General features: G+C 66.6%; 5 protein-coding genes across 5 annotated transcripts; 1 reads left to right on the forward strand and 4 right to left on the reverse strand.

Moving 5' to 3' along the window:
* Positions 1-167: 167 nt before the first annotated feature.
* On the reverse strand, positions 168-1,400 carry EMIHUDRAFT_213843 (hypothetical protein; the record flags this gene model as incomplete). Its single annotated transcript, XM_005764455.1, has 2 exons — positions 168-822; positions 1,087-1,400. 2 exons carry the CDS (start codon positions 1,398-1,400, stop codon positions 168-170), a joined length of 969 nt encoding a protein of 322 aa, XP_005764512.1.
* Positions 1,401-1,574: 174 nt separating this feature from the next.
* On the reverse strand, positions 1,575-4,158 carry EMIHUDRAFT_213844 (hypothetical protein; the record flags this gene model as incomplete). The annotated part of the gene is made up of 8 exons (XM_005764456.1): positions 1,575-1,668; positions 1,729-1,876; positions 1,965-2,037; positions 2,215-2,523; positions 2,692-2,864; positions 3,036-3,448; positions 3,521-3,789; positions 3,931-4,158. The coding sequence occupies 8 exons, from the start codon at positions 4,156-4,158 to the stop codon at positions 1,575-1,577; spliced, it is 1,707 nt and encodes a 568-aa protein (XP_005764513.1).
* A 7,558-nt stretch (positions 4,159-11,716) lies between these two features.
* EMIHUDRAFT_213849 (hypothetical protein) lies at positions 11,717-12,414 on the reverse strand (the record flags this gene model as incomplete). Its single annotated transcript, XM_005764457.1, has 2 exons — positions 11,717-11,741; positions 11,825-12,414. The coding sequence occupies 2 exons, from the start codon at positions 12,412-12,414 to the stop codon at positions 11,717-11,719; spliced, it is 615 nt and encodes a 204-aa protein (XP_005764514.1).
* A 1,299-nt stretch (positions 12,415-13,713) lies between these two features.
* Positions 13,714-14,331, forward strand: EMIHUDRAFT_104368 (hypothetical protein; the record flags this gene model as incomplete). The annotated part of the gene is made up of 1 exon (XM_005764458.1): positions 13,714-14,331. The coding sequence occupies one exon, from the start codon at positions 13,714-13,716 to the stop codon at positions 14,329-14,331; it is 618 nt and encodes a 205-aa protein (XP_005764515.1).
* A 2,340-nt stretch (positions 14,332-16,671) lies between these two features.
* On the reverse strand, positions 16,672-18,644 carry EMIHUDRAFT_213851 (hypothetical protein; the record flags this gene model as incomplete). Its single annotated transcript, XM_005764459.1, has 5 exons — positions 16,672-16,707; positions 16,859-16,978; positions 17,134-17,161; positions 17,557-17,602; positions 17,735-18,644. The coding sequence occupies 5 exons, from the start codon at positions 18,642-18,644 to the stop codon at positions 16,672-16,674; spliced, it is 1,140 nt and encodes a 379-aa protein (XP_005764516.1).
* Positions 18,645-18,665: the final 21 nt, after the last annotated feature.

Here is an 18,665-nt window from a genome sequence, read left to right on the forward strand (position 1 = left end):
ACGTGTCTGTCCTCGACCCAGGGCCCTAGCTTGGGATGTCCGTTGTATTTATTATTTATAGGCTACAAACACTGAAAACGTGGCTCCAGCCAGTGCACTACTTCCAAGCGTCCACCCGGGAGAGCGGCTTCGTACTTCACATGTCAAACACCAGACGCCCATTCGCGTCACAGGATCGCCGTCACCGCCGCCGACGGCCTCCGCCCCGACATCCTCGCCGAGGAGTCCGAGGCTTGACGAGCCAGCGACGAGCCCTTCTCTGGCACCGTGCTCCGGTTCCGGTCGCAACAGCCCGCGCTGAGGGCCGCGTGTCCCTCGAGCACGGCCCAGGCAAACGCCCACAGGACCGCGATCATGATGGCCGCCGCGAGCGCCACGGGAGCGTCCCCAAGGTTCCAGCCGGACAGGTGCACGTCCAGCCACTGCCCGCCGGTGATGCAGGTGGCGAGTCCCAGCAAGCAGGTCGACGCGCCAATCAATCGATGCGCGATCCGCCACAGAGGGCGGATGCGGGCGGATTTGGCGGGGCGGAGCGCTCCCCCGGCGCCCTGCAGCAACGACGCGGCGAGCAGGGCCACGCCCATGATCGAGTGGGCACTTGCGAGGTGCCTGCTCTCGTCGACCATGAAAAAGGCGAGGGTGAAGCCCGCGACGGAGAGCATCAGCGCCGCCGCGAGAAGCGCCCTGTGGAAGCGGAACCAGGCGGCCGGCTTCGCCGACTTGGCCTCGCCAAGGGAAACCTTGCCGAAGCGAGCCAGCAGTACGCCGGCCGGAGCTAGCAGCATCCAGGCGAGTCCCATCAGCAACGAGTGCGCAAAAAAGCTTATCGCGGCGCGAGGCAACCCTGGGATGGTGAAGTCCACCCCGCTGGGCGCAGCCGGCGGCGTAGGCGGTGTCGGCGGTGACGGCGGCGTTGGTGGTGGGGGAGACGGCGGCGGCGGCGGCGGCGGAGAAGGAGGAGGTCTCGGCGGAGGCGGCGGTGCCTGGGGCTGGCCGACTGGGATCCGAGGTGGCGTCCTAGGTGGTGGCGGCAGCGGCGGGGGAGGAGGCGGTGGAGGCGGCAGCGGAGAAGGCGACACGATGCACGAAGGCATGGATCGAAACGTCATCGAGTTGGCGTCGCCGGCGAGTGAGATGTCATCATCAAAGGCGGGAATTCCGCCGTCCCTGGTCCACAAGCAGCACGGGTCGCCGAGCTCTAAACCGTTGCTCTGGCCATCGCCATCTGTATCGGCGTTGCAGAGGGCCTCTGTCCATCGGTAGCCCTCGGCTGCCAGCGCAAAGCGGAATTGCGTCTGCCCGCAGCAATGGCCCGTGTCCTGTCCATTGGCGTAGCCGTTGGGCACGTAAGCTTGGTAGGACGAGTAGGCTTGCGAGGATTGAACGCTCAGCGATAGCATCCAGCAGCTGTGACTGCGAGACGGACGGCGACCGACCCTCAGCTCGCGTTCCGCGAAATTCATACCCTCCACGGTGCGGCGGATAAAACGCGCACCGCCGCGGCCTCGCAACCTGGGGTACATCGGTATCCTCGCCCAAGGGCGTAAAATAGGAAATCTTTTCCCACGGCACACTCACTGAAAGAGGAAGCTCGTCTCGCGGTCGGCCACCATCCGCGCGGCGCGAGCGTCCCCCACCAGCCGGCGCAGCGGCTGCAAGTCGTACTTGCTGAAGAGCGCGACGCAAGTTCCACCCGCGGCGGCGCCGCCGCCCCGCGGCTGGTCGGACGGCGCGGCGCAGAGCATCTGGGCGAGCTCCGGGTAGAAGTGGGCGTATGAAGGCAGGCCGTAGAAGGCGAGCTGCGCGTCGCCCTTCAAGAGGTGGCGCCGGAAGAAGTGGGCGCGCTCGGTGTAGACGAGCAGCCCCTCGAGCTCGCCTACATCCCCAGCACTCGCAGCCTCTCTCCCTCGGCCCAGCTCCGGGCAGCCCGCCCCTCCTCGGCGCGCCTCGCTGCAGCGCCGCACGCGCGCGTGCCACGTCCGGCGGCTCCGAGTACTCGGAGAGGCCGACGAATGGGACGTCCTCGTCCCGCAGCAGCTGGCGCACGCGCACAAAGTCAAAGTACGACGGCACGAAGAGCACTGCCTGCGCGCGGCGGCCGCCCGGCCGAGCCGGCTCGCCGACGGCGCGCAGCAGCGCGGGCAGGAGCCGCTCCTTGAATGCGTGCAAGCGCGCGTCGGCGAGCTCGGCGGGCGAGGCGGCGTCGAAGCGGACGAAGAGCTGCCTCGTGCCGGAGGGCACGGCGGAGAGGCAGCCAACGCCGTGCTCGGGCAGCGCGGCGACGCGGCCAGAGGCGTTGCGGCAGCTGCGCATCGCGAGCGCTCGGAGCTCGGGCGCCTCGTGCGCCGCCAGCAGCAGCGTCTGGCGCAGCCGCCCGCTGAGACCGTCGAGCGCGTACGGGCGCACGCGGCTGAAGTCGGTGTCTCGCGTCTCGGAGGGGGTGGCGTTGAGGAGGGAGAGGACTCGCGCCACGTGCGCCCAGTTCTGCATCAGGAAGACATCCGCGTGCAGCAGCAGCAGCACCTCGAGGGATGAGGGCCAGACCACAATTAAATACAGTACAGCATCGACCATGATAGCAGCACCTCGATGGACGAGAGCCAGTCCGAGTCTATAATATGATGTGTAATAGCAGCACCTCGATGGACGAGAGCCAGTCCGAGTCTATAATATGATGTGTAATAGCAGCACCTCGATGGACGAGAGCCAGTCCGAGTCTGCGCGCGCCTCGCCCGCGCCGCCGACACCGAGGCGCAGCCCGAGCGGCGATGCGACCACGAGGTCGGCCTTGTAGAAGGCGGCGTACAGCTTGGCCGACTTGCGCGAGAGGCGGAGCCCGCAGCGGAAGCAGTCATCCGTGTTGCCTAGTGGCTGATTGACATCGGTCATTGGTGATTCACTCGAGCCCGCCGCGGAAGCAAGGCGTCCGAGTCGCCCTCGAACATGGACCGGTAGTCCTCCGGCTTGGCGCGCGGTATGGGCGGCTCGCCCTCGCGATGCGCGAAGTCGGAGAGGAAGCGGGCCTTGTTCTCCACCTGTTGGGCCACTGGGTGGTGTTGTTGGTCTGAGGTTGAGGCGGAGAGGGAGCGGCCCTGGCGGCTCCGTCGCCTGCTCGATGGCGTCGGGCAGCAGCTCGAGCAGCGCCTTGACGAAGGCGAGGGCGTGGGAGCGGAAGGGGAGCAGCACCAGCACGGTCGGCCGCGTGAAGCCCTGGTCGGCGGGCGACGTCCCCTTCTGCGCCGCGCGCAGCCTCTGCCGCGTCACGACCAGCACATGCTGCAGCGTGTGCAGTGCGAGGGCGCGCATCAGCCCTCCCCCTTCGTCGCCGTAGGACGCCGGCGCCGCGCAGGGCAGGTAGACGTCGCGGTACGAGCTCGCGGCGTGAAGCACGGAGCGGCCCGTCGCTGCGAGCTTGCCGCCGTGCTCCGCCACCGCCGCCGCGTAAGACCTCCGGAGGGGAGGCAGGCTCTGGTTAGGGTTGGGGTTAGGGTGAGGGTGAGGGTTAGGGTTAGCGTAAGACCTCCGGAGGGGAGGCAGGACGCCGGCGGCAGCGAGCGCCTCGTCATCGCTGGCTCCGGCGGGCTGCTCGGGAACCGGCGGCCGGTCGGGCGGCGCGGTCACCTCCACCCGCCCGACACCGCGCAGGGCGGCCTCGCTCCCGCGCAGAGAAGCTTGCGCCGCGTCCAGCTTTGCCTCGTCCCACGAGGCGTCAAAGTGGCGCGAGTAGGCGGCGGAGCGCCAGTCCGCCGCCGAGACCTTGACCTTGTCGCCGCCACTCTCCTCGCCGACCTCCTCGCCGTCGCTCTCCAACTCCTCCTCGCCCTCCTCCTCCTCCTCCTCCTCGCCACCGCCCTCCTCGCCACCGCCCTCCTCGCCGTCAGCTCCCTCACCCTCCTCACCCTCCTCACCGTCGCCCTCCTCTGGCACGACCTCCGTGCCATCCTCGCTGTTCGCGTCCTCTCCCTCATCTAGCAAGTCATCGTCCTCCAGGTCCGCCTCGCGCCGCATCGCACTGCCCGTGGATGCCGCGGTGCTGAGATAGCCACGCAGCTTCTGCATCGCGCTGGCCGACGCCAGGCCGGCGGCTGCCGGCCGCTTAACTGCGCGGTCTTGCTGACCGCTCGAGTTGTGGCGCTTGCGGGAGCGGCGGCGAGCCATGGTCGACGTGGGTGGTGGTCGCGGAACGAGAAACGCCAACCAAAAAACGAAAAAAAAACCGGCACTAACGATAATAAGCTAAAGCTACATACACTGAAAAGTACGTACATCGAGAGATAGAGAAGAGAAAGAGACAACACACTGAAAAAGAAAAGGCGGCGCGTGCGGCGCGCCGAGGGACCTCTTCCGTGAGACCTCGACCGCCGCCCGGCCCGCACCACCGAAGCACGTCGCACCGGCGCCTGCGCGGCCCTGAGAGTGCACTGCCGGGTGACGTGGATAGCGGATGACGACCTCCTAGGGTGTGATGTCGGCTGATGCGGAGCGTGTCCGTGTCAAGTTCCCCAACGACGAAGTAGCCACCAGCCGTCGAGACGCTTCGGCCGTCTCCCTGCTGGTCGACCTCCTCGTCCTTCCCTCGTCGCACGTCCGCCTCCGCGTGGCCGCCTCCCGCCTCACGCCGGCGGTCTCGGCTCGCCTCGGCAGCAGCCTCTCTGGCCTTTGGAGCGAGCTTGGAGGGCCGCCAGGCGGGCACGTGGTTGAGCCGCTTGCTGGACTGCCGTACAACGACGAGCTGCATGCTGTGGAGGCAGCCGCCGCCGCCGGCGACCTCCACTTCTCCTTTCTCATCGGCTCGGCGCTCCTCGAGCGGCTCCTCAACGAGCTCGTCGGCGGCGGCGGCCGTGCCGGACTCCTCCTCAAGGACCTGATTGCGCACAAGGAGGTTGAGAGGCGGCTCGGTGCCTGCGCCGTGGCTTGGCTGAGCGCGCTCTTCTCGCCCAGCAGTCTCAACCTCCGCAACCTGATCTGGCACGGCTTCCTCGCCCCGCGCGAGCTCGAGCAGCGCCACGCAGCCTCGCTGCTGCGCCTCCTCTCCAGAGCTGCGGCGGCGCTGGGCGCGGCGCGGAGAGCGGAAGCGGCTCTGTGGCGGCCGCCCGCGCCGTGCTGGGACCCGAAGGAGGCGGACGCGTCCCTCGGCGGCGCGTGCGGCCTGCTCGACGCGGCGCCGACGTTCCCTCCTCCCCCCGCGGACGGGTGCTGCCTCCTCTGCCTCACCTCGCCCATGTGCCGCGTCGGCCACGCGGAGAGCGTGCGCCGAGGCCTCTCCGCCTACCGCCGGCGCCGCCACCTCGAGCCGTCGGACTAGAGGCTCGCCAGCACTCTCATGCCTCACAATGCCGTGCAGGCGCGACTTTGCCACCTTCGCCTGCCTCGTCCTCCCCGCGCTCGAGGCTGGGCTGCGGGGCAGCTTTGTGCCCGCCACCCAGTAGCATGGCAAGGCCCCGACACGGCTCAGGGACGGCTCGAGAGGAAGTAGGCAGCTTTGTGCTCGCAAACCCGGCCGAGGCGAGTCTCGGAGCGGCGCACGTCGGCGCCTACTTCTCGACGCTGGACGGCTGGGGTCGCGCACCGCCCCGCCGCCACTGGCCCGAGGTCCGATCGTCGTGACGGCGGGGCTGGTCACCGCAGGCCAGCGCTCCAAGCACCAGCTGCTGCTCGCGCCGCACCTGCACTCGGACGGGTCTCCGAACCGGCTGCTGGCGTGGCTGGGCGATGGGATGCACGCGCTGCTGCTCGACCTGTTTCTGCACGCGGCGGGGCCGGGGCTGCGGGCAAAGTTCGCGCACGGCGAGGCTGCGCTGCTGCCGGCCGCCTCGCCGCCCACCGACGAGGGCGGCGAGGCGGAGGCGGGCGGCGAGGCGGGCGGCGAGGCGGGCGAGGCGGAGCGGGGAGTGCCCGTCGCGATGAGGCTGCTGCACGCGGCCTTCCTCTCTCTCTGCGCCGCCTCGCACTCCCCCGAGAGCCTCGCCGAGCTGCGCCGCGAGGCCCCCGCCCTCGAGGCGTCCGGCCGCCTCGCGCGCATTCTCGGCGCCGCCGCCCGGCTGCGCCGCCGGTACCAGTCTCAGTGCGACCCGCTCGCGCTGCTCGCGAGGGCGCGCGCGCGAGCGCGTGGCGCCGTCGAGAGGTCGGTCGCCGAGGGGCGGCTCTACGCGGTGCGCCGCCGCGCCTCCCGGCCGCCAGAGGAGGAGGGCCCGGCCGGCGCTGACTGCGAGGTGACGTGTCCGGCTGGCGGCGGCACGCTCACGCTTGTGCTGGCGTGTGCGGTCCGGCCAGCCGACGTGGCGGCGCTGCGGAGAGCGAGCGAGCTGAGCGACAAGGTGCGAGCGGCGCTCGACGCACTGTCGTCCCGAGGCGCTCCTGGGCCGGGCTGCGCTCCGGGCTGCGAGGCTGGCTTGGTGGAGTGCAGCCGGAGGGCGGTCCTCAGGCTCTCGGGGCGCTTCTGCGAGCTGGAGTCGACCCGGCTGCGCGGCCTGGCCGAGCGGGCGGCAGCGAGGCGCGCGAGCACCTCCCAGCGGAGGAGCCTCCTGGTCGGCTGCGAGAGCACTCTGGCGCTGCGCAGGCTGGCGGAGCTCGCGCTGGCGCTCGAGGCGAGGCACCCGCTCCGAGAGGCGTCGGCCGGCGAGGCGGGCGAGGCCGGCGGACAGGCGCCGCTGCAGAGACTGCACGCTTGGATGGACTCGTTATGCGCGGCGCACGAAGCCGGGAAGGTGGGCCAGTTGGTCGAGATTGGAACGACCTTCGTGGAGGGGTTGTTGGCGACTTGAAAACTTTCAAGTGGCTTGGACTCAGAGAGTAAGAAAAAACCACGCGTCGACGTTCCGGCGTGGCTCGTCGTCGCTGTGTGTGCACATGCAGGACTCGCCCTACTCCTTCTTCGGCTGCCACGTGCTCAAGGGCAAGAAGCACGCCCTCCCCGTTCGCCCAGGCCGCGTGCTCCATCTCAAGCAGGCCGCGGTCAGCGGGCCGGCGACGGGCACCACGCGGCTGCTGATCCGCACCGCGGCGCACCAGACGCCGCTGGTGCTGTGCTCGATGCGGCCTGGGTGCGAGCAGAGCACGATCACGGCGCTTCTCGAAGAGCGCGACGCCGCCACGCTGGAGGTGACCGGTGCGGGTGCCGTGCACGTTTGCGGCACGTGGCTGGAGCGGGATCTGCTTCAGAGCGCCGACAGCTACGAGATGGATTCCGAGGAGGGCGAGGAGGAGAGTGGTGAGGAGGGGAGCGGCGAGGAGTCCTCCGACGAGGAGGAGGACGCGGCGCTGCGCGGGGCTCTCGACGATGACGACGAGGGCGAGGACGGCGAGAGCGGCAGCGGCGAGGAGGACGGCGAGAGTGGCGAGGAGGAGGAGAGCGACGAGGAGAGCGAGGAGATGGATGCGGCGCCGCCCGCTGGCAGCAAGCGGTCGGCGCCCGCGCTCGCTCCGCAGAGCAAGAAGGTGCCGCGCCACGCAGAAGACGAGGACGACGAGGAGAGCGACGAGGAGAGTGGCGAGGAGGAGGGCGAGGAGGAGAGCGGCGAGGAGGACGACGAGGAGAGCGGCGGCGAGGAGAGCGGCGAGGAGGGCGGCGAGGAGGGCGGGGACAGTGGCGACGACAGCGAGGTCAGCGACGCGGGCCACGGTGGCGGACGTGGCGGGAAGGGCGGCACCAGTTTCTTCGGGAACGGCAAGGGATCGCCCGGCGGCAAAGGCAAGGGCGGCAAAGGCGGCAAGGGCGGGAAGGGTAAGGGTGACGGCAAGGGAAAGGGCAAGGGAAAGGGAAAGGGAAAGGGCAAGGGTGGAAAGGGAGGTAAGGGTGGAAAGGGCAAGGGCGGCTACTGAGCGCCCCGTCGCTGAAACGCATCACGGTTGGCAGTGTGGCGTTGGGCTTCGTTCCACTCGTCTCGTAGCTCGTCTTGTAAAAGCCTTCGGCGCACGCGGCGACGGCGTACTGCAGCATCGACCAGCGCGGGCGGTCGCCGTCGCCCTGAAGCCAGTCTCGCAGCTTGCCCATGGAACAGAAACCAGAGGGCTGCGGGCCCACATCTCTAGCCACACCACCTGCACAAAGATCGCAAGGGCGGGGGCGTGTGAGTGAGTATTCTTGATACGAAACCACGACGACACACACCAGTCGACTCGCATCGGTTGCCTCCATGAACGGCGGAGCTATTCTCGCGCCACACACACACACACACACACGGGCGGGGGCCTGTAACTTTTACCTAGCCATGAAAGGTCGCGGAAGCCGGAAGCCCGCACGTGTGCGTCGTCTCTGCCCCTGCCAGCAGCCAGACCCTCCTGGTGTGCACTGACGTGTGATGTTTCACCGAGGCAGGCCTCTTCCCGAAGCCGACGACGAGGACCTCGAATTTACCGCTCAAGCGGCGCCGCCGCTCGTGTGGCTACGCACCACTGGCGAACTCTCAGGCCACATCGCCGAGCTGCTTACCGACGACGGCTCCGGAAGAGACTGCAAACTCCGGGTTTGCGGCGAGTCGACCTCCCGGTGTGTGCGCCGAGCAAAGTTGCGACCCGTGCGTCCGACGCTTGAGCCAAACGAGGTGGTGATGACGAGCGGCTGCTCGAGCGAGGTCATACTGACCCGACTTCTCGAAGCCTTGGAGTGGGGCGATGCGGCACAGGCGCTGCAGCCAGAGATCGTGAGCCATATTCTCTCATTCCTGGCGGTGCGGCGCGTCGATCACGAGGACGTCAAGGCGGTCTGCGCGTCCTCCCTCGACGTTGGTCCGCTGTGCAGCCTCCCGTTTGCGCTCGAGCAGACGTGCTCCAACTGGTGGATCTCCGGAGAGGGATCGATGCCGCGCGGAGTCGGGGCGGAGTGGATCGCCTTCGCGCTCAGCGCGGATGGGCAGCCGCGTCGCGTCGAGCGCATCGACATGCGCATCCCGCCGCTGCCCTCGGGCCCGCTCTCGGTTCGCAACTTCCACCTGGAGACGGCCGCCGCCGCCGATGGGCCGTGGACGCGCGCGTCACGCGAGTACGCCACGCTCAACGTCGGAGAGGTCCAGTCGTGGGCCGTCTCGCCGCCGATCGAGTCCGGGTTCGTGAGGGTGATGTGCTTGCGGAACGCGGCGCGAGCCAAGTCTGACCTCGGGGAGAGCCGGGCGAGGTTCCTGCCCATCTCGACCAGCGTCGGCTTCTTCCACGTGAGGTTTCGCTGATGTGGACGCGATTTGTTGCGTGGTGTCCGCGAATAGGGAGCTCACCTCATCCCTCAGTGCAGGATCGGCACGGTCGGGCGGTAGCCCTCGTCCCCCGACTCATTGCTGTTAGTGTGCTGCGCGGCTCCGCCGGGTTTTCTTTTCTTCGCGCCAAGCTGCTGCACTTGGGGTGGGACGACGGGGGTAGACCGTGCTGTTGCTGTGAACAGCTGGGGCACGCGCCTTATCTGGCCCGGCCCCTTGGGGACTTGCGGCTCGGGTGCGACCTCTAACCGCGGGTCGCAGACCGTGCTCTCGGTGTCCGATGACATGGCGCCTCTTCACGATCAGCACGCCAGTCTGTTCACACCTCTCTTCTGTTCACTTCACGGAGTGACAGGGGTTCGTTACCCAGTTTAAGAAAGGCTTCAAGAAAACACACACACAGAAAAACACCCTCATTTACAAACGACCGGAGCCAGCGCGCTTGTGGCTTCCACTCACAAGCACGCTTTTCCACGTCTCCGTCCCCGCTCTACCTAAGGCTTGCCGCTCGAACCAATGGCGGTGGGGACGGAGGTGTCGCCTCCGTCCCCGCCGTGGAGGCAGCGCCTCTCTCCCCGCTCGACCTATAGCGGTCGGCGGACTCGAGTTCGAGTGGGGACGGCGGCTCATATTGCTAAATATAAAATTCCCCCACCCGGGTGGGGGAACATAAAAATACCTCAGGGTGCTGTGCGGGTGTGAATGCAAGAGCGCTGCGCTGAGAACGAGCAGCTCACCCCCTCAGTGGCTAGCTGGTGTACGCGGCGCGTTCCTGCTGTACATCCTAGCCGCTGCACATGCTTGGCTCGTTCCTGGCCATCTTCATGCATGCATCTGCTGGTACGGTGACGCAACCTCCGTCTGCTCACCACCTCAATCACGTGGGTGGGCGTCGGCGAGTGGTCACTCGGCGCTACGACACGACGAATGCGCGTAGAGGGTGAAAGACAGCCGCTGTCAGTGGCTTCGTGAAAAGGTCGGCCACTTGCCCCTGCGTTCGGATGTGGGTGAGCCTAACGCGCTTCGTATCCTTCACTTGCTCGCGCAGGAAGGCGATCTGAGTCGCCACATGTCGCATGCGTTTCGAGGAGGTGTTGCCCTCGCTAAGGAGCACGGCCGCCCTATTGTCGCAGAAGAGCGGCATTGTGCATCCGAGGTCCGACTTATTGCCCTTGTAGTCGGGTAGGTCCTCGGCCATGAACTTGATGGTGTCCGAGACCGCGATGGCCGCTTGTGTGGCCTTGGTCGCAATGGCATACTCGCCTTCGGACGATGAGGTGGGCGTGGACTTAAGGCGTCCAGCGTGTGCAGAGACTGGCCCATTGCACACAAAAATCACGTATCCCGCCTGAGGCTTTTCCCCGCCATGAGAGGTGTCCGAGAAGATGATCGGCACGAACCTGTCGTAGTCGAAGCTGGCTAAGTCGGCATGCTCTACGATGTGATCGGCGAGGTTGCCATCCGCCTCGCGGCGATAGGTGATTGTCTTGTCCCTGGTCTTGTCCAGGTAAGCGAGGACGCCAAGGGCAACGTTGAAATGGCGCTCCCCGCCCCCCTTTAGGAACTTTGAGAGCATCGAGTAGGCGTAGCCAATGTCTGGCCGGGAGATGTTGGCCAACCACCCTATCTTGCCAACAATTTCGGCGTATCGTGGGTGCATCATCTCACCCTCTTCGAGGTGGGTGAGATTGGTGATGTCGTCGTTGCACGGTACGGCGCGCTTACTGGGGCGGGGGTCGTCGCCCAGGAACTCCTTGACGGTATCTTGAATGAAGAGCTTTTGGTGAAAGCTAACGGTGCCTTGCTCTAGGTCCTGCTCGACGGCAGAACCGAACACCCAGGTGAGTGGGCCATTGTCGCGCAATGTGAATCGCTCTTGGAGCATGCTCACAAACGCATCGCGAAAGTCTTGGTTGGAGCAGGCGATCACGATGTCGTCAACGTACACGACGAAGAGCAGGGTGTTGCCGCCTTTGGAGTACCGCCACAGGCACGGGTCAACGACGCACTGGATGGCGTTGATGGAGAGTAGGAACGATCGGAGCGTCTCTTCCCAGAGTGCTCCGCTCTGCTTCAGACCGTAGATGGCCTTGACCAATCGTAGTCCACGCTCGGGACGCCCCCTCTTGCGCGTGTGATCACCAGTGTATTTGAAGGTGTAGTCGAATCCGTCACCCTCAAAGTGCCATCCGGCAGGAAAGCGCATGTAGATCTGGACGCCCCCTTCGATGTAGCCGTTGAGGTAAGCCGTCTTGATGTCAAGACTCGTAAGGGCGAGGTCGTTGCCTGCGGCTATCGCCATAAGTAGCCGCAGCGTCTCATATCGAACCGTGTTGCTGAACGTGTTGAAGTAATGTTCGCCCAGCCGCTGCATGAAGCCTCGAGCGCAGACGCGCGTCTTCCAGCGGTCTGGGCGGCCGTTCTCATCACGTTTGACATCTCGCACAACTGTTGGGTCGATGACATGGACGCCGGCGGGGATGTCCTCTACGGAGAACGTCTTATTTTGTTGGAGTGCCGTTAGCTCCTCAGTGTATGACGGCATCCATTTCTCTTTGTCAGGGCCCGTTAGGGCAGACTTGCAGCTTGGGGGGATGCCGACCGTGTATGTGACGTCGGGGTCATCGCCTCGTAACATCTTCTGCTTGGTGATGAACTGCTCGATCGCTTCCTCGTCACCGTCTTCGAGAGCCTCACTGAGCTCCTCGAAGTCTGTCCTGTGCATGCGCATTGTATGCGTCATGTTCGCAGTCACGAGCTGCGCGCCGTCCACCCCCTCAGCCGAGGCTTGGGGTGTAGGCTGCTGGCTGTCATGGCGCCCAGCGACGCTCGCCCAAGTCACGTCAGTACCTTTGGGCCCTCCGGGCACGGCGGTCACCCTGGGCGGTGGGACCGGAGTTGCCCAGGTGACATCGTCCCCGGAGGCGCCACCCCCTGGAACAGCTGTCACCCAGGTTGGTGGAAGTGTCGGGTTAGACGACGGGCTGTTGACGGGGCCACCCTTGATGGCGTTGTTGCGAGCGCGCTTGGATATCTTCTTGAGCTGCTTGCTTTTGCCGCCGACTAGCACCCCCTCTGTGGGAAGGCCCCGCGAGGGTGCAGTGGTGCTCCCAGCGTCGGCTCCATCAGCGCTCGCGTCGATTATCGATTGCGTTGTGCCAAAGACAGCGTCGTCGGCGTTCGGGATGGTCGTGTCGTACGCCGTCCAGTATGTTTCTGGGTACATCCTCTCGGCGACGCGTATTTGCACGCTTCTACCCGTCTTGGGCGAGGTGACATCGAGCACGTCACCCGGTTTAGCTTTGGCAGGGACTCGGAAGAGTATCACGTCCTTTGCCTGGGGGCGTTCACTCCCCGCGACGATCGGAGGCGCTAGTGATGGCCCTCTGTCGACGCGTCCCTTAGGTGTGAACGACTCGTCTACCCGGATGTTCCGGGTGATCTTGTACTTGCCTTTTGTTAAGTCGTTGGGCGATTCGCTGTCGGGGATGTAAATGACCATTCCACGCGAGTATCGCGCTGGCCCGATGCACCATCCCTCTGTTGCGATTGACTCGAGCTTGGCACGTCCTTGGATAGGCTCGTTGAGTACCCAGGCCCGGCATCCAAACACACGCAGGAAGCGCACGTTTGGCTTGCGCCCTTTTAGACGTTCATAAGGGGTGGTCCAGGCCACATCGCTTGGGTCGGGGCTCGCGCCTTTAATTTTGGATCCGGCTCGGATCGTGCGTCGAGGCGTGATGTTGAGTCGTAGCGCTGCTTGCGTGAGCGCCATCGCCCAGTGGCAGGTAGGGAGTCCGCACTCAAGCAGCATCGCCCTCGCCACCGAACAGAGCCGCCACATCGCCTGTTCGGCGATGGCGTTTTGGTTCGGCGAGTAGGGAGAGCTGGTGGTGTGTTTAATCTCATTCGTGGTGAGGTATTCGGCCAGCGACTTGCTCATGAACTCCCCTCCATTATCATTGGGGACTTGCGGCTCGGGTGCGACCTCTAACCGCGGGTCGCAGACCGTGCTCTCGGTGTCCGATGACATGGCGCCTCTTCACGATCAGCACGCCAGTCTGTTCACACCTCTCTTCTGTTCACTTCACGGAGTGACAGGGGTTCGTTACCCAGTTTAAGAAAGGCTTCAAGAAAACACACACACAGAAAAACACCCTCATTTACGAACGACCGGAGCCAGCGCGCTTGTGGCTTCCACTCACAAGCACGCTTTTCCACGTCTCCGTCCCCGCTCTACCTAAGGCTTGCCGCTCGAACCAATGGCGGTGGGGACGGAGGTGTCGCCTCCGTCCCCGCCGTGGAGGCAGCGCCTCTCTCCCCGCTCGACCTATAGCGGTCGGCGGACTCGAGTTCGAGTGGGGACGGCGGCTCATATTGCTAAATATAAAATTCCCCCACCCGGGTGGGGGAACATAAAAATACCTCAGTGTGCTGTGCGGGTGTGAATGCAAGAGCGCTGCGCTGAGAACGAGCAGCCAAGAGTGGAAACGCGTCCTTCCTCTCCCCTCTCTCTCCAACAACTATGTTCAGCCTGCCGTCCTTATCAGCCACCATCAGGTCGCTCAACGCGATGGCGGCTGCGCGGCCGGTAGCCTTTGGCGCCACCAGCGCGGCAGTCAAGACTACGGCAGCCGACGTGCTTGTGCAGACGGCAGTGAAGGGACGGTCGTTGGAGACGCTCGACCTCCGGCGAACGGCGGTCTTCACCCTCTTTGGCGGAGGCTGGATGGGCTTCGGGCAGTACTACCTCTACTGCCGGCTGTTCGAGCGGCTCGTCCCGGGGACGACAGCCCTCGCCTCGGCCGGCAAGGCGGCGCTGGACCAGCTCGTGCATGTGCCGCTCCTCTACTTCCCACTTTTCTACTCTATCGACGCGCTGCTGCAGGGCGCGTGGGCGCGAGGCGTTGCGTGCGGCGTGGAGCACGTCCAGCACCGGCTGAGGACGGAGTTGAAGGAGTCGCTCTATGCCAACTGGAGCCTCTGGCTGCCCGCCTCCTTTGTGGGCTTCCGGCTGGTGCCGCCTCACTGGCGCATCCCGTACGTGAGCGCCGTATCGATGGTCTGGACAACCTGGTGGAGCGTGCTCCAGGGCCGCTTCCGGGCGCGCAATGCAGGAGCGGCCAGCGCTGAGCAGCTATGAGATCATCGTATTTTTGTTGGAGCGAGTATTTATTCCGTGGCGCTTGCAAGTGGCGCAGCGCGCGTGGTGTATCATCACTGCCTAAAACGGGCCGCGTAGTCGTCGTCAAGGAGCGGTTTTTCCTGGAGCCGTACGAATACACTGTTGATCCGACATCATGATGGTTACCTGTGTTCAGGTCATGCAAAACGGGCCCTGAGTGTGACCGAAACGCGTACACCGGCACATTGTCGGCCGATGCGCGGCTCGCCGCCCACCCCAGGCGGTCCCTAGGTGTTATATAGCATAAACACCGTCCGTGCAGGGCTCCTAGGCCATCACCTGGTCCACAGTGGACGGACACACAGCCTCAGCCGGCCCGGCGGGCTCCCGACCAGAGCCCGTCCGGAGGCCACAAACGGACACTCTACCGACCTTTACACCCCTAGACAACCCACTCCGACTAGCATACGGTGTCGGCCCGACCGCCCTGCGGCCCCAGCTACCAGCTGGCGCCGCTCGGCCCGGCTGGAGGCGACTGGGGCGCCCAAAATTGCGGAGCCGGCGACGTCCTCCGGCCAGCAGCCGGATCGGGCGTCCGACCCGCCCCCTCGGCGACCCGAGATGGTCTCCCCGACCCCCGAGGCTTGGCGCACCGCGCGAGGGGGGCAGCCCAGCCACCCTGCACCGCCCAGGCCGCCCTCTGCGAGCCCAGGCGCGCCGTAGAGAGTGCCGACGCGATGTCGACGATTTTGGCCTGCGAGACGGGGGCGAGGAGCGGTGTGAGGGCGCCATGTGCCCGGGCGACGGGCTAAGGGGCCGCTACACGGGCCGCAGAGCTCACCAGCACCGGCACGGTGGCGCTGGTAGCGATGGTGTTGCTTCGGCCGCCTTTGGCAGTACCTGACCGAGGGCTGACTCACGACGGCGACGGGGCTGCGAGCCGGGTGGCGGGGTGCGGGGAGGAAGGAGGGGACGCGCCGCGAGAGGGGGGGAGGGGTGCTCTCACGTCTGGCTGGCCCGCCCCGGCCCCCACGGGGTCGGGATGGTCGATGCTGCTGCTCTAGGCGGTCGTTCCGGGTCGCCAGACCGGTCCTGCGGCGGAGTCGGAGTGTGAGGGGCAGGGGCACGGCCGTGCGGCGGAGGGGACGCGCATCGCGCAGCTCGCAGCAGCCCGAGAGGGCCTGAGCCCGGCCAGGGAGTTACCCACCGCTCGGGCCAAAGAGACAGCGTCGCTGGAGGTGCGCCCCGCGGCCATTTTGTACGCCCGATGCACGCCTGACCCGGGAGGGGGAGGGGTGGTCAGAGAGACGCGGCGGGCCGGGGAGAGAGGGGACGCGCGCGCCTTCGAATACTCACTCGTGGCGCCGGCCGGCTCGCAGGGGCCGCCAGCGCCGCTACGGAGGCGCTGCCCGCCGAGAAGGTGCTCGGGAGGGGCGCTGGTCACTCCCCGGCGGCGCCTGCGGCCGGAGGGACGTGGGCTTCGGCGTGGCGAGCAGCGCGGGCGAGAGAGGGACGGCGCGCGGCTCCCAAACGAGCCGCACGGGCTTCGTCTGGGCCGCCGAGGCCACCTCCTTGGTCGCGGCGGCGGGCGTGAAGGCGAGGTGGGCCGAGGCAAGCGTTGAACGTGCCGCCTTGCGCCCCTGAGAGGGACGCGTGCGTGGGGTGCCACGGGCGGGGGGGGAGAGGTGAGAGGAGAGCGGTGGTCACCCCCACGAGGGGTGCGCGGACGCCGTCTGCCCCCCCCAGCCGGCCACTGATGCCGTGGGGGCGGCACGATCGAAAGCGGTGGTCGGGCGGGCCGTCTGAGTCGCCTGAGCGGTGCTCTGCCGGCCGGCGGACGCGCCCGAGGGTGGCCCGAGAGGGCTCAAATGACGGAGCCGCTCCCCGGCCGTCCCGGGCGCCTGTCACGCGGGCCGATGGCCCAGCCGTCCTGTGCGTGACTGGAGCGAAGGGGGGGGAGCTCAGGAGGGCGACGGGGCAGGGAAGGGGGCGGTGATGCGGTGCGGCGGGGTCTACTCGGCGGCGTGTAGAGAGGAGGTGCTAAAAGGCGACTATAAAGAGGCGTCTACGGGTGAAATGGTGCGCCACGACCGCGGGAGAGCTCTCTCCCGCCGCCCCGCGGGCCTCCCCGAGGGGCCTTGCAGCCCACGCGCTCAGGCGCCGCTGTCGCGGGCAGAAACGCAGCCGGGAAGGTGTCTCGGGCGCCATCTAGAGGGAGCCGACCCGGTCGGGTAGGGGAGGCAAACGCGAGCGGGTGGAGGGCAGCCTCGACCCGCCTACGGCGTTGTGGTGAGGGTGGGTGTGTGGGCGACCTTCCATTGAGTCAGAAGCGTCGCCGCGCGCCGCCATCGCCCGCCGTTAGATTCTTGCCGGTGAGCGCACGACGCAGACGACCTATCGTCAGAGGGGGGGAGGGTGAAGCGCGAGCGTTTCGTCGACCTAGGAGCCGCGGCAAGCGGCATGTAGCCCACTCATAGCCCCGACCCAGGCCTCGTAGCTTCAGATCGCGCGCGCAGGGTCGAGATAGCCGTCACGAGACCTAAACTCGAAAATAAAATGGTGAGTTCGCCGACTCGAGAACGGTGGCTTTTATCAAACCATGCTGCGGGGTCGCAAAAGCGCGTATGCATTTTTGCACTTTCCGCATCCATAGCGGCACAGCTACCTCTGGTCGGTGGTCGACGGCTGTCGCGGAGCCCGACAGCCGCGACAGCGGCGGCCGGGCCAAGGAGGCGGCCGAGAGGGTGCTGGTCGTCGAGCCAGCGGCTGCCGCTGGCGACGAGGGGGGTCCGGACCCGCGTCTGGGGGCGGGTGGTGCACCGGCTCGATGCCGGGCGAGCGCAGCGCCCTCCAGTCGGAGCGGCTCGGGCGAGCGAGGCGGTGGCGCTATGGGCGTTTAGAGGGGCGCCCATCGCTTCTCGCAACTCCGCAACGCTGACTTTGGGACATCGACGATACGCCCGCGAATATTTCTCAGATTTATTTTGCATGACCTGTATAGAAGGCGTGTTTAAAAATTACTCTCGTGAGGCTGTGAAAGCACGCCCAACCTAGAATGCGAGGTGGCATGAAGGTCGCTGCAAGAATTGGTGATAAACTGCGGAGAGAGATAGGAAGTGGTAGACGCCCGAGGGTGGGCGACGGCTAACACCACACTTCTCCCCTAAAATCCCTGTGTGGTGGCGGCGTACCGTCCTCCCATCCCTCCCTTGGGTTGCCTGTTTTCTTTCTTTTTCGCCCAACCTAGCGGATTTGGGATTTGGGTACTTGCCCCCGAAGGCAAGTGCGTCTGTTCACAGCTCACGAGAGTATTTAAAAATGCCACACGACCGCCTACACGCTCTACACAAATCACAATGACGAATGAGCGTTGACTATGCCGACGGGTCTGCCTCACGCCGCGCCGCCGCTCGCGCGGCACGGATGGCTGCAATCTCCTCTGGGGTCCTCGCCGCCACCGCCGCTCGCTCCTCCGGACTGCGGCGGGGCGAGCGCCTCCGGCGTCCCTTGCGCCCCTTGGCTGCCGCCTTCCGCGCCTCGACCACCCACGCCTCCTCTTCCTCCGGCATCTGCGGGAAGCAGTGTGGCGGGTCGAGCAGTGGTGGCAGCGGCGCGTCCGGAGCGACGCCGAGCGGGAGGCTGGCGGCACGCTTAAACTGTCCGCTTCCTCCGTCACGCCACATCAGGTGAACCGCTGTCTGCCCCGCCGCGCCGCCGCCGAGCGTGAAGCGGACGGGACGCCAGCGCGGCGCGAGAGCTGCGCGCGCCGCCTCCGCTTCGTCGAGCGAGTCAAAGTGCGAGAGGGTCATGTGCGGCACGAAGCCGCCGCCACCGACGCGCTGCTGGTCGTCAAACTCGGGCGCCGCGGCTTGGAGGGCCGCCTGCAGCTCGACCAGGCGGCCGAGCTGCGCCGCGTCCGAAGGCGCTGCCCAGAGCACGCCGCGCCTGCGACCACCAAACGTACCCAGCTGGTCGAGGTCCAGCTCGAACGGCGGCAGCGCTGCCGCCGCGGGAGCCAGGCGGGCCAGCGCCAGAGCCATCTCGTCAGCGGGCGCAAACGGGTAGAGCAGGTTGATGTGCGGCGGCCAGCGGTAGATGCCGCGGTCGCGAAGTTCAAGCCTCGCCTCCTGGATCGGCGGCCAGCACTCCTCTGGAGGCACGAGCGCAACAGTCGCGTGGTGCACTTTCGAGAGTGGCCGGGCTGCCTCGCCGGCAGCCGTCCCGTGGCACATGGCGATCTGGCGCCTCTGCAGACCAGCCACGCGACGAACGAGGAAGAAGAGCAGCATCCCAGACGCGAGCCAGACGCCCGCGTGGTGTTGCGGCGGCATCGGGGGAGCTGAGCGAGGGTG

This window comes from Emiliania huxleyi (genome assembly GCF_000372725.1).
Source record: "Emiliania huxleyi CCMP1516 unplaced genomic scaffold EMIHUscaffold_59, whole genome shotgun sequence".
In the NCBI taxonomy this organism is placed as follows: Eukaryota; Haptophyta; order Isochrysidales; family Noelaerhabdaceae; genus Emiliania; species Emiliania huxleyi.